Source organism: Bison bison, unplaced genomic scaffold (genome assembly GCF_000754665.1).
Source record: "Bison bison bison isolate TAMUID 2011002044 unplaced genomic scaffold, Bison_UMD1.0 scf7180017864035, whole genome shotgun sequence".
In the NCBI taxonomy this organism is placed as follows: domain Eukaryota; kingdom Metazoa; phylum Chordata; class Mammalia; order Artiodactyla; family Bovidae; genus Bison; species Bison bison.
The window spans coordinates 8,016,802-8,034,556 of NW_011494607.1; the positions used below are offsets into that span (position 1 = coordinate 8,016,802).

A 17,755-nucleotide genomic window follows, 5' to 3' on the forward strand; every position below is an offset into this window, starting at 1 on the left:
GGTATCTCCCTGAACAAAGTGGTTGTGTTTGGGGTTTGGTGAATATTCCACAAGGGTGATATTGCTATTATCGTGAATACAGGATAGTCACAAAACACTGGCTTTTACACAAGAATCATGTTAGACCTGAGAAGGTTCTTTTTGATCATCTTTATAGATGGGGAGAAATGAGTCCTAGAGTGGACAGAAATCCAAAGGAGGCGGAGCCTAGACTTGGTCTCTGGATCTAGCCCAAGATTTTCTCTAACGCATTAGTTTTTCCTACCTGGAAGCATTTGATGCATAATTTTCAAGTTTCGTGGTTTCTCAGGAAGAAAAATAGAGGATTTTCCAAGTTTTTATGCTAATCTCAAGAATGCAACAAAACTAGGTGGATGTTGAGGGGCATGGTTGAGAGGATCTGATAAAAGCAACAAAAGGGACACAAAAGCATCAGCAGTAAAACAAAGCAGATACACTTTCTGTTATTTTAAATCAGTAGTTTTATTACAATATGGACTGACACACAATTAGAGAAGGAATGTCCTGACATTTTCTGAGCATTTCACGGAAAGCAAATGTAACCAGCCAGGCAGTCAAGTCTTCCACATCTTTTTCAAACACAGAGCAAAATCTTTTATCTGTGATAACAAAGGAAAGTAAAGTTTTCTTATTCTTGTCTACATAACTTCAGCGTCAGAAAACAGTTATTAGGAAGTGGGCTGAGACAGAAGTATTTCCTTCATGACGTCCCAAACTGTGCCTCCAGACTTCCACCCCGATTATTTTCTGGATGACTTTTTATGACACTAAGGATGGTAATGTGTTGAGGGGCTAAATGGGATCTACTTACTATACATCACTACAACTGAAAGGGAGAGATAAATTAAGAAAATTAAGTCCTGGAAAATGCACAAAGGCAAAGAGAAAATATCTGAGTGTACTGAAGATGAGATGCTCTTTTCACGTAACTCATTTAAAAGGTTACAATTACCATAAACATTTTAACTCCATTAAAGACCGCTGACAAAGGCTTGCTCTCTCATCAGCAAAAGGCTTCTGCCTTTACACGAGCTTGGAAGAAAGCATCACACTGTGTGAAAAGAGCCACTAATCCTGGTGAAGCAGGTGTCAGACTATCAGGAGTTGCATAGGCTTTTCAGATCCATTTTGTACAAGACACCATGAAATCTTGACCAATTTCCACCTTTCAATAGTTGCAGCAGCAATCAGATGTTTTTATCCCTGTAGCACTCAAACACACAAAAGTACTCTAGGAAACAAACACTACAATGGCATTTTGAATAAATTCACATTACATAACTTGGGAACAATAAAGGGAGAAGCCCAAGCATGACTCCAGTATTTCATATAGAAAAGCATTGCAGGAGAAAACTTTGTTTAAAAACATTAAAACTCAAATGAATAGAAATACACTTTTGGTTAATCTGTGCTGTTTCATATAGAAATCCTATCAGATACTCAATCTACTAGGTGACTCGTTTGGATTTTCATGTCTCACTGTCTTAGTAGAAGAATGTACACTGCTGCCTATACTCACATATATATGCATTTACATATATAAAATTCAGATAATGAAAATTTGTTTTAAATACACATACTTAAAACCTGTACCCTAAAAATAAATACATTGGCCTCCAGTAAGCTAATTCTCAAGAGTTCCTTGACAAACCAATCAGAACACAGTTTCTCAACAATGGCACGTGACGAATTAGCCACTCTTTAAATCCATTATCTATCAGTAAATGTGTTAAAATTCAGATGTACAACCGAAATAGCATTCCCAGAATAGAAGATGAGAGAAAATTCTGGCTTTGAAAATAAATGTCTTGGCTTCCTTCATGTTTAGTTCCTACAGATGTCTAGTCTTTGCCTCTGCATTTATCTAGCAGTGGGAGAGCATTTTCCAGGGACAGCATTCTCTTCCACTGATGTTACCTTCTAATCAAAGGAGTCAGCTGGCATTTCCTTTGCAGTTTTGTATAAAGGAACTAATACAACATTGTGTATATACCTGATATCACTCCCATCATCACAGTGAGTTGTGTGTTTTAATGTAATTTACAATGCGCCGATACCACCGAGGTAGGGGAGAAGTAGCCCTGGCATTAAAAAAGCCTCCCAGAAGAACACCACACAGGGACTGGGCGGTGTATCTCCACGTTTTATGAAGTGACTCAAGACCACTGCCAGAGTGGACAGACTGGGTATGTCTGATACTGTAGTTCAAACCACAGACTAGATATACTTCCTTTAGAAAGAATGACATTCACAAGATGGAGCTTTACTTTTTTACTTTTACAGTTCCAAAACAACTTAAAATGATATAAACCAGACCAAGTTGTTTAATACAGTACAATATTTAACAACTTTGTCATTTGGTTTTGAATACCAGAATTTCAGAGATGTAGGAAATCCATGATAAATAATAGCAAGAATGTTTAATGCCACTGCCTAAATGTTTTAAAAGGAAAATCTATCATAGTTGAAATATAACTTCTAAAAAAGACAATGTTCTATGCACTCACAGTTCCAGATTGCTAACTTTATAAATTAAAGCAAAAGGTATCCATATATAAACAAGGCCTCTTTTTCATTGATTTTGATCTCATTTAAACCTTGAGATATTTCAATCTTCAGATTCCACAAGGTAAGGCTGAATTTATCAGATATAAATAAAATGTTTAAGTCCATGATGTATTGTAGCACTGAGGAAACAAAAACACCAAATATTTACAGACTGGCTACAATACTTTTTTTTTTTTTTTAAGTCAAATGTGTATCAACATCAAGCCACACTCTTTTTTTTTTTTAATTTCTCTGGTTGCAAAAAATGGGACAACAGCATTTTTTCTCACTCATCTTTCCTCTCAGTCCTGAAGTCAGAGGCAGGTCTTTAGGTCAAAGGTCTTTTGGGAGGTGGTGGAGGCATGAGCTCTGTGTCTGGGTCTGGATGATGCTTTCGCTTCTGTCCTTGAGAAGCTGCTGCACATCTGTCAATGAACTCGAAGAGCATCTCCTTGGTGACAGGGTTGGAGATACTGTTGCACACAGCTGTGGAGAAAGGGAGACACGTGTCTCATGTGAGGGTTCATGAAGGGAGCTGACTCGCCCCAGGGAGATGAAGACAGGAGAGGTTTCCATCCCAACAGGCTAGAACGTTCCATCTTGCCGACGTGGGTGACCTGCTGCGAATTAAACTGCTCCTCTCTCCCCCACCCCTGAAATGAGGGCATTGCTGGTGGCTTTTCATTTCTCGGCAGAGCCATGTGGCTTGTGGGATCTTAGTTCCCAGACCAGGGATGTATCCCACGTCCCCTGCATTGGAAGCAGTGGACCCCCAGCGAAGTCCCTCTAGTGGTTACTCTTCACTATTAATTCTAGAACAAAATGTTTAAGCAGTTGGGTTTAAGACTGTCTTCACCACAGTTTTCGATCCTTCCAAACAGTTTGTATTGCATATTGATCTCGTGCAATGCATCTCACTCCAGTCCATGTTAATACAGTTTCTAAAGAAAACACACCCTGTGTCCTCCAACCTTTCTCTCTCTCAGAGAGACGTGCACACTGGCACGTGTGTAACACAGCACACTAAGGCTCTGTTGTAGCTGGGAAAGCATATTTTTCTTTATTTTAGTAGCTTGTTTGAAGTAAGGTATTATAACAAAATGACTATTAAATAAACACCTTTTCTTATGTGATCAAAACTGTATTTACCTACTTGGTTTTAGAAAAAAAGACATGGGTTTAATTACTCCTCTTTTTTGAAATTAACTCATCCTGTCTGAACACAAATAGTTCTAACAAGAATCTTTTGAATGTATAAAAGTAACTTTTAAGCTGTAAAACTCAAACTGTCAATTTCTTTATTATCTCTTAAGCTTATCATCCCACCATCACACCTTCACTGACTGAGCACTCTTAAAGTTCACAATCCCATTAACCTTTAATCTTGGTTTGTTTGGTTTTTTTCCAATTCCACTAAAAGCTCAATCCAGAGTTGCCTGAAGTAGTAGTTTACCTTATAAAAATAATTAATGCATGCTGCTCCTCATGAAATAAGCTTACTACTCTGAATTCCCAAAGCAATCACACTGTACCCAGAGCACATCCTGAAGATAGCATACCAAATTCTACATTTTTTTTTTAAGCTTTTCATTGACTTTGTTCTCCATTGTTTGTAAAGCTATTTTAGGAGCTGGAAATTACATTCTCCCCTGCTAATTCTGTCTTTTACCATCTGGCAAACGATGGTTTTTAGCGTTTTGAACAGATCTGCAATTACCATGGTTTTTGTTATGGTTGTTGTTCAACAAATTCACCTTGTCCACAGCTCACCTTCTTGCCCTTTAAACTGCTCCCCTGAGCACCTGGCAGGAGCCCAGAGGTTTAAAGAGGACTGGAGTCACAGGCACAGACCTGCCACAAGCCCTCTTCAGTCTGGATGACCTTCTCCCCTCTGAGCTGGACCGTGAAAGAGGTTCGTTCTAACACCTTACCTCTTTTGGGGGGTTTCATGTACCATCCACTGGGAGGCTGTCATACTCACCCATGGCAGTGTTGTAGGCATTAGGAAAACTTTTATCTGTTCTCTGTCTCATAAAGACCCAGCTGTTGTTCTCGAATTTGCATTCTATAATTTTGTTGTCATACTGTTTTAGCTCTTTTGTCACCTGTTTTAAAAGAGAATTGACGAAAATATTTAAGTCATTTGACAGGCTCTTGCCTCCATTACGTGACAGATGCATGAGGGGATGCCAAAAACACCTCGGTGGCCCGTCACATGGAGCTCTTTGTCACCTGAAGCGTCTAATCAAGCCCAAGGATGCGGTACTCACTCCCCTGCACACTTGCCGATTAATCTGACATCTTATAAATAGGAGTGAAAACGGCTGCCAATATACAGCAGTTAAAGGAAGCTATGCAGAAACCAGCCACTCCTGAGCCAGGTGCAAATGTTACCACAGGGACCAGTGCCTCCAATACTGTCTGTGTCCCTCTGGCTTCAGAAACTGAGTATCTGCAAAGGTTCCAAAAACTTTCAGAAAGGTCCTGCCATCTAAATTCCTATGTCAGAACCTAACAGATCCCCTTTACTGGTTAAGATAAAAAGTTACACACAAGAGAGGAGACATTAGGATCTGATTCAGGCAATGTGCATCTTAAATATTTTGCTTTTTAAGCAGTGATAATTAACCAAAAAGCTCATCTTTAGGCTGTTTATTTACCCTTTTCATCTCCAAAACAGTAGGAATTTAGAGATGAAGCTGCTTTTGATATTAGGTGGTGGATTTTTTTGGCTACTTCACCTCAGATGATTGAATATGGATTACAACTTACTCTATCAAAGCTAACAAGTATCCATGGCAACTGTAGAGGCTTTTAAAAGATACTTCATCGGGCTGTGAGGATGGTTTTCATAAATAGGAATCTAAGCTTATCTTTGCAGTTTTCAAATCAAATGCCAGTCATAGTAATATTTTAATTCTGTCCTCATCTTTCACAGCTAACAACTTTTCCTCACAATATGGAAGATTGCAATCAGTTAACTTCATTAGCATTATTTGAAAGGCTCTCCCTTTTCTACCCACGTATTCACTACCACCTAGGAATATAAAGAGAAGCAAATTTTTTAAAGATGCTGTCAATTCACAGAATAGGCAGTGCATGTTTTCATAAAAACTTTCAAATTGTAGTCCTTTTCCCTTCCTTCAGTATTACAGCTGATTGGACTACTTGCATTTTCAACAAGTCTGACAGGACCAACACATTTCAGTGTGCTGGAACCAGACCTACCCAAGAAAATGATGTTCTACTTAGTAAACTTGAAAATTCATCCTCAAATATTCATTATTCTAATCTCAACTCCCCTCCCTCCCTTCCGAGGGATCTACCTCCTTTTATTTTTGATACATGATCTCTATCCAACCTAGGCAACTTACTCGGGTACAGGAACCACTTACATTACACCAGAAGTAGGCTCTAACAGGTAGGTTGCTAAACCTTTCAGATTCTTCCTTTTCTAATTTCTTAAATGGGCAATGGAGCTTCTAAGGCACCGGGACACTGGAGCAATAACAAATGAAAGTGTCCGACACACCGTAGCCCACCAGTAGAATTCTTAATTGAATATAAAGTCAGGAAATGAAACATTACTTGTAAACTTTAAGAAAAACAAGCTAAGCAAATTCACTAAAGAAACCAAGATGACATGAAAAGATATATTTTGAAAGCACTTGTCAAGAAAATTATATCATACACATTTACAAGAATGGCTTGTTATCAATGTGCAGTCTGTACTTTTACTCACTGCTGATCACAGTACATCTTTATCACATAGCTTATCATTCTTGTGTTCCTAGCATCTGATTTGCTATAAATTATGTGTTGCTCAGTCTGACTATAGCGGTTGGGCTGTATTATTAAGTATCTGTTTGTATCTGTCCACATTAACACTCTGGGAAACAAGGCTTTCCAGAAAATGCAGGCACCTGCCACTATGCCAACCTAAATGTACTTCCATGTTCAAAAACAAGTACATTGCTGTTCATTCACCACACCAATAATATTCCCAAAACAGACACACTGTACTCATTTGGTCAGGTAATAAAATATATCTAACTGATAAACACAATACATCCCATATGTGTACAAAGACAGTTTTCACTAATGGTCAGATCAGAAGAATGACTGGCATACAGGGAAGGAGTTTAATTTTAGTATCTAAATTCTAATTGGTTACTATGACAATAATCATCCTCAGCCAATCATACATTATTATTTACTAAAACAGGATCTGGTTAGGCCTTTTATAATCAGCTCTGCTACCCTGTTTTGAGTTAATGAGAGGCTGCAAGTAATAAGAATAAAATATTTATAAATCAAGATTTTACATCTGTACCCATAATTACATTGGATTAATGAGATTTATTGGGGGTTTTTTGGTGGGGGGAGAAAATACAGTGTATTTTATACTGAAGAAAATATTTTTTTTGCTTTCTTCTTGTCCATCTTATTGAGTACCACGCTTTTGATACCATTTAAATCTACCAATAATCTGGTGTTAAGAGATAGTCAGACGAAACCAGATCTAGTACCTCTGAAGATTTGAGATTAGCAGGTCAATGGAACAAAGGGCCCAAGACAGAAGAAGACAGAACCACAGCTGTTCTTCTCTGTATTTTTTTCTTTTTTTAAAGATGCAACATAGTTTAATCTCAAAAACACTATGCTGAGCAAAAAGAGCTGACACAAAGGAATATATACTGTGTGACTCCTTTATACAAATTTCAAGAACAGACAAAACAAATCTAAACTGATATAAATAAGAATAATGGTTGCCTGGAGTACAGATCCAAGTGGTAAGGGGACTGACAGCATAATAGTAGCATGTAGGAAATTTTAAGTGTGTTGGAAATGTTGTAGAGCATCATTAGGGTAGTTGTTACACAGATTAATATATTTTTTCAAAACTCATCAAATTGTTTAGCAAAATTTATGCATTGTATTGCATGTAAATTACACCTCTATTTTTTAATAGAATACTTTTTGTAACCTAAATGCTGGCCATGGTACCAAGTCACAAAAGGCAAACCATCGGTGTTGGCTGAACCAACCTGCACAGAGCAGACAGATGAGTTTCTGTCTCTAATGGTGGAGCGCAAGCCTTTAAAATTTACTGTCCCTGCTCTGTGAGAGCTGTTTTGTTATCAAGAGCTCATCTTCCTTTTCTAGAGAGACTACAAAGGGGAGAGGGATTTCTCTGAACTAATTGCTCTAGAGACACTACAAAATAACAAATATCCTTAGATTGAGAAGATACCAGTAAGCTGGGTTTTAACTTTTAATTCTGAAATAATTTTAGATCTACAGAAAAGTTGTAAAGATTGTATCAAGAGTTCCAGGATTTCCATCACCCTGCTTCTTCTAATGTTCATGTTTTGTATATCACAGAACAGTTATCAACTCTGAGAAGTTAACAATGATACAACACAATCGGCTAAACTTGATTCAGACTTCATCATTTTTTCCACTTATGTCTTTATCTGCTCCAGGATCCAGTCCAGGCAGCTGCATTGTACTGTCATGTCTGCTTAGTCTCTTCTGACCTATGACAGCTTCTCAGACCCTTCGTGACACACTTGAAGACTGCTAGTTAGATATTTTGTAAAATGTTCCTCAGTCTGTGATTTTCTGATGTTTTCTCATGATCAGACTGAGGTTATAAATTTTGGGAAAGAATGCCAGAGAGATGATGTACCCTTCTCATTACATAATATCTAGGGGATAGATAAGATCTTGGGCTTCCCAAGAGGTGCAATACTAAAAAAAAATCCACCCACCAACGCAGGAGATGCAAGAGACGCAGGTTCGATCCCTGGGTTGGGAAGATCCCCTGGAGTAGGAAATAGCAACCCACTCTAGTATTCTTTGCCTGGAAAATTCCATGGATGGAGGAGTCTGGTGGGCCATAGTCCATGGGGTCACAACATGATTCCTTACTGGTGATGTAAACCCTGATCACCTGGTGAAGAAGGTACCAGCCAGGTTTCTTTACTGTAAAGCTAGCATACTCTATTAGTTATGAGGCACTGTGTCTAGCCCTGAACAAAGATAAGGGAATTCAGCCACTTGCTTGAAGGAAGGGTATCTAAGAATATGTGGACATTTATTAAAAGTATCACAGAAATCAATACATTTCCTAGGAGAGAGACTTTGAGGCTATACAAATAGCCCTTTTCTTCTTAAAAGTTTCACTCATTAATTGTAGCATTCATCCATGAATCATGCCTATGGCAATTATGACTGTGGTATTCTAACGGAATTTTCTACTTTCTCCATTCCTTATACATTTATTATCTGGATGTCTTCTGTAAAGAAGATTTGCTCTTCTCCCTCATTTATTTATTTGCATCAGTAAGAGCTCATGGATATTTATTCTATTCTTTGGCTTATCATAAACTATTTTCACTTCATTTTCTTGCTCAAATTGTTCCGGTTTTGGCCACTGGGAACTCTGTCGAGTTGGCTGCTGTCCACTTTTACTTACTTACGTAGTTTTAGTGTTTAGTCCCTGGCAACACAAGTACCACTCCAGTCTCATCTTTTATTTTCTTTGCCTCAGCTCTAGAGTCAGCCATGAATCGGTCAGCTCTAAAGTCATCCTCTACCAGGATTTTATAAGAAAAAATTTACTCTTCAGTAGTCCAGACTATGCTAAAAAAGTATTTACACACATCCCTTGCTTTGGTCAGAATTTAAAATTACTGAGAAAAAGAGAGGTAGGGGGGAAAGAGGAGTGAGTGTGAGAGAGAAAAAGAGTAACAGTGAGATATTCACATTAGAGAGAATAGTATGAATATGAATATATGTTCATACTTAGATGTTTCCACCCCATCTTTTGTGAACTGCTATCTGGAGCTAAACTAAGTTGACCACTGTTTCTTTTCTGCACTTAAAACTCTACTCAAGCTCTAACTCTGTAGTGTAACAGAAGGTGAATTTTTAAAATATATTTCAAGGAGATGAAATCAGAGATCTTATTTCCATGTATGCAACTTTGGTATCTAATACTTATAAATGAAGGCAGAGAAAATAAAACAACAAAGAAATCGAAATGGAATTATAAAAGTTTTCCTTGTGATGTCAGAACAAGACAATCAGCTTAAATCTGAATCATTAGACAATCTTTTAGAACTACTACCTTATAGTAGGGCCTTGATATATTGCTTTTAGAAAGTGCATCCATCTATCAGAGGAAATAAAACTCTTGTACCCTTCCTAAAAATATGCTACACTTAACCACTTAAAAAAAAAGAGTTCCTCCATTAAAATCAATTTGTGTTTGTACTTTTATAATGAAGAACTACTGGGTAAATAACACACCTCACATTTGCTAAATTAGAAACATAGTAACAGGAAGTCTCTCTCTCTTGAATAGCAGGGTCTTCAAGCCCTCCAATCTGGAGTTCAGCGAATAGTAGCCAATTGGCTATTCAAAGTAGCCAACAAAAAGAAAGCAGCTAGAACTCAGTCTTATTTATCCCACTGCAGACAAGTCCAGGGTATGACATCACCACTAAACTACAGATTACTACCTCTTCATAAAATTAGAGTTAGTTACAGTTACTATTCAAAATACAATAAATCTTCATATAAAATAACTTGGCAGATAAAACAGCATGTTGCTGCTGCTGCTGCTAAGTCGCTTCAGTCGTGTCCGACTCTGTGTGACCCCATAGACGGAAGCCCACCAGGCTCCCCCATCCCTGGGATTCTCCAAGCAAGAACACTGGATTGGGTTGCCATTTCCTTCTCCAATGCATTAAAGTGAAAAGTGAAAGGGAAGTCGCTCAGTTGTGTCTGACTCTTAGCGACCCCATGGACTACAGTCTACCAGGCTCCTCCATCCATGGGATTTTCCAAGCAAGAGTACTGGAGTGGAGTGCCATTGCCTTAGTGATTGTTAGTAGATGCTGGAGTTAGGTATGACTTATTTTCTTCTCTGTGCTTTGCTGTATTGTCCGAACTGTCTACATAATGCATGCTTAACTTTCATAAGTTTTCATGAAAAATTCCTAAAATAAACTATGTTTCATAAAAGATGGTAAACATGAGATTGTTTTTAATGTAGAAAAAAAGGTCAATTAAAAAAAGAAGTAAATCAAATTATGTCACCCCCTTATCAGGGGCTTCCCATTACAGAGCACTAAATGACATAGCTGCTGTTTATCTTTCTAGCTCTCATAAATTATCTTAGAGCATCCCACAACTTTTCCTCTATTTTGTTTATCATTATGTAATTATTTGTTTAGTATCTGTCCACCACCATGGTTAATAATTACTGTATACTTACTAGGTGTAGGGTACTTTCAAGTGCTTTACATGGATTCATTTATTTAACCCTCACAACAACTCTAGGAAGTATCACCCCTGTTTTTAAAGATAGGGAAGCAGAGGCAGAGAGGAGTTAAGTAATTTGATTAGAGACTCACAGTCAGTAAGAAGCAGAGAAACATTGCATCCCTATTAGGTTTTATTCTAATCTTAAAGGTTTTCACTCCATCCCTGTTAGGTTTTCATCCCAATCCCAAAGAAAGGCAATGGCGAAGAATGCTCAAACTACCGCACAATTGCACTCATCTCACATGGTAGCAAAGTAACGCTCAAAATTCTCCAAATGAGGCTTCAACAGTATGTGAACTGAGAACTTTCAGATGTTCAAGCTGGATCCAGAAAAGGCAGAGGAACCAGAGATCAAATTACCAACATCCGCTGGATCACAGAAAAAGCAAGAGAGTTCCAGAAAAACATCTACTTCTGCTTCATTGACTACACTAAAGCTCTATGACTGTGTGGATCACAACAAACTGTGTAAAATTCTTCAAGAGATGGGAATACCAGACCACCTGACCTGCCTCCTGAGAAATCTGTATGCAAGTCAAGAAGCAACAGTTAGAACCAGATATGGAACAATGGACTGGTTCCAAATTGGGAAAGAAGTATGTCAAGGCTATATATTGTCACCCTGCTTATTTAACTTATATGCAGAGAACATCATGTGAAATGCTGGACTGGATGAAGCACAAGCTGGAATCAAGACTGCAGGGAGAATTATCAATAAGCTCAGATATGCAGATGATATCACCCCTATGGCAGAAAGCAAAGAGGAACTAAAGAGCCTCTTGATGAAAGTAAAAGAGAAGAGTGAAAAAGCTGGCTTAAAACTCAATATTCAAAAAACGAAGATCATGGCAACCTGTCCCATCACTTCATGGCAAATAGATGGGAAAACAGTGGAAACAGTGACAGACTTTATTTTCTTGGGCTCCAAAATCACTGCAGATGGTGATTGCAGCCATAAAATCAAAAGACGCTTGCTCCCTGGAAGAAAAGCTATGACCAACTTAGACAGCATATTAAAAAGCAGAGATATTATTTTACCAACAAAGGTCTGTATAGTCAAAGGTATGGTTTTTCCAGTGGTCATGTACGGATGTGAGAGTTGGACCATAAAGAAATCTGAGTGCCGAAGAAGTGATGCTATTGAACTATGGTGCTGGAGAAGACTCTTGAGAGTCCCGTGAACTGCAAGGAGATCAAACAAGTCCATCCTAAAGGAAATCAGTCCTGAATTTTCATTGGAAGAACTGATGCTGAAGTTGAAGCTCCAATACATTGGCCAAAGAGCTGACTCACTGGAAAAGACCCTGATGCTGGGAAAGACTGAGGGCAGGAGGAGAAACGGAAGACAGAGAATGAGATGGTTTGATGGCATCACCGACTCGATGGACATGAGTTTCAGCAAGCTCTGGGAAATAGTGATGGACAGGGAAGCTTGGCGCGCTGCAATTCACGGGGTCGCAAAGAGTCGGACATGACTGAACAACTGAACTGGTTAGGTTTTACAATCTGAACATGAATCTAATGAAGTTTCAGATGTAGACACCGAAGCCCAGAGTATTTAAGTAACTTGTATAAGGATACAAGTTGTATCGAAATTCAAATTCTAGGCCTCTGTGAGTAAAACACCTGTGACTTCCTTTCCCCTCAGAATCTAGCCTCCAGGTTGAAAGCGTATCACAGGAGGCAAAGGTAGACTGTACTTGAGAGAGATTTGACTTCTTGTGTAATAAACTGTAATTTAAGTAGTCATTTCCAAGGATTACATTCCACTTGGGAGAGCCTGTGGGTGGGAGGCAAAGTGATGTGTGACAGATGAAGGGCAGGAGAACATAACATGCTGGTTTGAACCAATCACGATGTCTATCAAGTTTCTTTTTTCTGCACTTTCCAAACGCCCGCCATGTTGACCTGCATCAATCTCTGCTGTTTGCTATTCTGGTTGCGTGAGCACGAACCACAAATCATAGCAAATTGCAGAATTTCTCAATCATTAAGAATTTACAATAGGTTAATTTTAAAATGGGCTGTACTTCACAGCTGCAAAGCTTTTGTCTGATTTCTCGATCAAATGAGAAGCCATTATTGGACTGAAGACCTTTCCATGGGCATGACCAGTCAAAGGAAAAGGTCATGTGCACGGAACTGGCAGTTCTGCCAGGTAAGGTGAGGTAATGGTAACGGTTCACTAAACAGAGAGCCACACTCTATGGCACAATATATCGCTCTGTTTAGTACCAAGCATGATGAGAATTTATAAGTAGATCATGGGTTCAGTGCATGCTTGGGATAGTAAAAATGATACAAAACTAAGGAAAGCTTTACAAGCTACTGGCATACCTCAGTTTACTGCACTTTGCTTTATTTCACTTCATAGATACTGCACTTTTTTCTTTTTTTTTTAAACAAATTAAAGGTTTGTAGCAACACTGTTTTGTCAGATGCTGGTTAGCATTTTTCAGCAAAGTATTTTTAAATTAAGGTACGTATATGTTTTTGGACATAATGCTATTACTGAACACTCAGTGACAGTGAAAGTCACTCAGTCGTGTCCGACTCTTTGTGACCCCACAGAATTCTCCAGGCCAGAATACTGGAGTGAGTAGCCTTTCCCTTCTCCAGGGGATCTTCCCAATCTAGGGATCGAACCCACATCTCCCGCATTGCAGAGGGATTCTTTACCAACTGAGCTATCAGGGAAGCCTACTGAACACTTAATAGACTATAGTTTAGAGTCAACATAACTTTTATATACATTAAGCAACCAAAAAATTCATGTGACTTGCTTTATTGTGATTATTTCAGTGGTCTGGAACCAAACACCAATATCTCCAAGATCTGCCTGGATCATTAATGTGAGGAGACTAAAATGCAATATGCATGTCTAACACTTTTTATTACTAGTTATAAGTATGATGACAGACTTAACTGAAGGTGCTTGTTTTTTAAGATGTCTTTCTCACAGCCAGTGGAAATAATGAATAAAGTATATTTGAGTTTGATTAATGGTCCATCTACTGGCATAACAAACACCTAACTTAAAATCATGTTAATGGTCATTAAATATCCATGCTTAACAAAGTTCACAATACACTGAATCTTATGTTTGAGCTAGGAAAATCACTAAAGTGTCAATGCTAAATCCAATTTACTTCATTGAGTCCTCCATTTACTTTCCAAGGACTTGCTAATGATTTGGACCCAATAATGGTCATTTTTTATTCTTTAGTAATGCAGGATGATTACATATAACTTTATCTCTTTCCTCTCACCCATTTTTAAACCCAACTATTCAACTCTGCCCTTTTTATGAGACCTCATGAGAACTGTCCTCCAGCTTAGATCAATGTAGCATGTGGCAATAAACCAAAACGCTACCATAATAAGTAAAGATTTCCTTCCTGTTCTGCTTACCACTTAGAGAAAGAGAGAGGAAAAAAAAAAAGAAAAGGCTGACATTCTTCCCTTTTGATTATCTTCCAGAATAAACTCTTGTTTTAAAATGGCCTGATTTGCTCTAGCATCACTAATAGGCACTGCAGTCCACAGACCCATGACGCCTGTGAATCTTTAGCTCGGGGACAAAGAGCTCCTTAGTTTAGTGATAATACTCTGTGGTGACGGGACCCATCTGAGCAAACGAAGTTTTCCAGAATTCCATTCTTCCAAGTTGGTACCTCAAGTCAGGGCAGACTCTCACTGAGACTCTCCGACCACAGTAACTGTAACTTTGCCACGCACGCTGCATTCTGCTTTTATATATGCTTTCTCAACAAATGTATTTCTTCTTCTTTGAGAAAGAAATCCTGGAGCTACTGACAAACATTATACAAACACAGAGTGACAATATACTGCTCTGAACCCTAGAGTTCTATTTTGTATCTCTATATACTCTCTGAATGACATTCACAATGAATTTATTTAAATCTGCTTCATCAGCTCCAAGTACTGGAAATATCAGAAACTACTCAAAAGTTGAGTTTGAAAACAGTTAATATAAATTATCTTTATCAGTTGTCAAAGTCCTTAAACACCTTCCTCAAAAAGAAAAAAAAATCTGTTTCCCCCCTAAAACATACTATAAATATCTTTCACAAAATCCACTATTTTGGAGTTAATAGCAAACTTGGAGGTCATCAAATAAAACACTTATTCTGAAATATCCAAGTACTAAAGTGCATCCTGCACTATCTCTATGAATTAATGTATTTTTATGAGTGTGAACAGTCATGCTTTGAGGTTATAAAACCAGCAGAAAAAGCAAATTCATTACTTTGGTAACTTGCACTCAAGACTAATTTAACACTCTTACCCAAGATACTATTTTTTTTTTAATTAATTTTTATTTGAGTATAGTTGTGGCTTCCCTGGTGGCTCAGTGGTAAAGAATCTGCCTGAAATGCAGGAGACCCGGGTTCAATCCCTGGGTCAGGAAGATCTCCTGGAGGATGGTGTGGCAACCCACTCTAGTACTCTTGCCTAGAGAATCCCATGGACAGAAGAGCCTGGCAGGCTGCAGCCCACAGGGTGGCACAGAGATGGACATGACTAAAGTGACTAAGCAGCAGCGGTTTCTGAAGTATAGCAACTAAGATATTTATTTTCATTCAGAGTTATCTACTTTTAAAATTACTGACAGATTTTTTTCCTTCATGAGGAAAGGAAAGGAAGAGAACAAATAGTTTTTGAATACCTGACTTTGCAGTCAGCACTTTACGCACATTAGAAGGAAATGGCGGCCCAGTCCAGAATTTTTTTTTAGCAACACAGGCATATTTTATTTTACATTTTATTAGCAGACAGATGGGCAGAAGAAGACAAAAATAAACCACTATAGGGGAAGTTGAACACGAAATGCCTCAGATAATTTTTTCTCCTAAGTTAAACTGAAGAAAAACATCTGTAATTTCAGCTAAGACAACTATTAAAGTCAGGTGTGTCCTGCTGGTTTCAGAAAAGTTGAAAATTTCATCTGAATTTTTGTAAATGTAAACCTTTTAAAAAATCAGGATGGGCATGGGGTGGGGCGGAGAGTTAATTTTCAGTGGAGAACTACACATTTTCCCCTTCAATCACTCACTATGTATTTTCCAAACCATAAGGAAACCAGCAAATAATTACCGGGAAAGAAGAAGGGACTACAAAAAAGTCTGGCTGGCAGAAGAAAACTCTGGAATGATGTGAAATGAAAGTGGGGAAGACTGTGAGAAGCAACAACAGAATCCTGATGATATACTCTGTCCACCCAGCCTCAAAATACACAGACATGAAGAGCATCCAGAGGCCTCTGCTAGAATCAGAAGGAACGTCAAATTGTAGGGTGGTTTCTGAATTCACGTTACACCAAACAGCACAACTGTATTCACAAAGTTGAGGCCTGAGCCTGAGACCTCCACTCCCAGAAGAAGTCACGTGCTCAAGGTCACCTGTGTTTTGTGTTCTTGGGACAGAGCTCTGGAACCAGCATCTGAGTTTCACAAGTCAGTCTGAACTATCCGAACGCCCACCTCCTAGGAAATCAACACACAGCCCAGTCTTTTCTGGAACGAACTGTACTCTCATCAGAGGCAAACCTAGCCCTCAAAAATAAAACCCCAAAGAGCTGAGAGGTACAATCTCCAACCTGGCCCTCTGGCTCCCCACCGCTCCAGTATTCTTGCCTGGGAAATCCCATGGACAGAGGAGTCTGGCAGGCTGCAGTCCGTGGCGTCACAGAGTCAGACACAACTTGGTGACTGAACAACAAGGGTCAGAAAGTTTAGCTCATTCTCTCAGGGCTGTTTTGAGATCTGGAGCTCTGCATTATACTGTCTCTTAGAAATATCTAGAAAATTCAACATGCTGGAGGAAAGGGAAAATTTTATTGCTGTTCACTCCCAATCAAGAAATTACTGAACACCTAAACCAAAGAGCTAATGGAGTATACTTTGCAATCACCATAAACTACAGGGGACAGTGGATTCCTTTAGGTCACAGTAAGTTTATTGTAATATAATCTTCTAAAATAGATATGATAAAAAAACAGAGGCTACATGTGAGAAAAACAAACAAAAATGAGCAAACAGACAAAAAATTCACCAGCCTCCAGTGCCACGGGCTGGCTAATAGTAGTGTGGAGAAAAGAGGCCTGGAAACAAGTTACCAGGAAAATCTCTAAAGTGGTGGGGGAAGACGTGGAGAAGGAGACAAAGGAAGTTCTCAGTGTCCTAAGCCAGGTCTGTGAAATTTAGATAAAGTGCTTTTCAGCTGAGTAATATACAACAGAGAAGGTTCTCAGTGGTAATTAGAGGTAAATTTTTAGGAGGCTCCAGTGATTGGAGGCTCACATGATTTCTGTCATGTGATTTTCAGTCTTTTCTGTCATGGCAACTGGTTTATCTGCTTTTATTTTCCCACCTTGGAGGGGTGGTGTGGGATCTTTGCAAAGAATTATGCGTGTATGTAAAATGCACAAAAATACTATTATGTAAAGATTTCTACATTTAGAAGGATCTGATTGCCTGATTTTGGGGAGATCAGCATTCACAACTCCTGAAGGTTACATTTGGAACCAGATTCAAGTTCTCATTTAGTTTCCTCCCTCCTTGACTCCCACATTCCCTTAGGTTTTTGTTCTCATCTGGCCCTGATGAGGACAGTGGCAATGTCCCCTCGTGGGAATAAAGGACGAAAATCAAAATCACACAGACAATCCTCCCCCTACCCCACGCATGCATACTTGTCTTTGCACATTCACCACTCAAGCCTCCAGAGTCTATTCTGAATAAGGTGGCTGCGGTTGCCTGCTAGGAAGGAAATTATTCTCTGGGCTGTAGCACTAAATTACCTGGAATTAAGTATGAAGATATAAAGT

General features: G+C 38.7%; 1 protein-coding gene across 2 annotated transcripts in view; it reads right to left on the reverse strand.

The window, feature by feature from the left end:
• Window positions 1-462: 462 nt before the first annotated feature.
• RNGTT (RNA guanylyltransferase and 5'-phosphatase) overlaps window positions 463-17,755 on the reverse strand; it is a 240,518-nt gene continuing 223,225 nt past the window's right edge. The window contains exons 16-17 of one of the 2 annotated variants that reach the window (XM_010834696.1): window positions 4,550-4,673; window positions 463-3,054 (exon numbers count right to left, since the gene is read on the reverse strand). In XM_010834696.1, the coding sequence (XP_010832998.1) occupies window positions 2,897-3,054; window positions 4,550-4,673 (282 nt within the window). In that variant the 3' untranslated portion in view covers window positions 463-2,896. The remainder of the gene's footprint in view (window positions 3,055-4,549; window positions 4,674-17,755) is intronic. The other variant, XM_010834697.1, reaches the window with a different exon arrangement.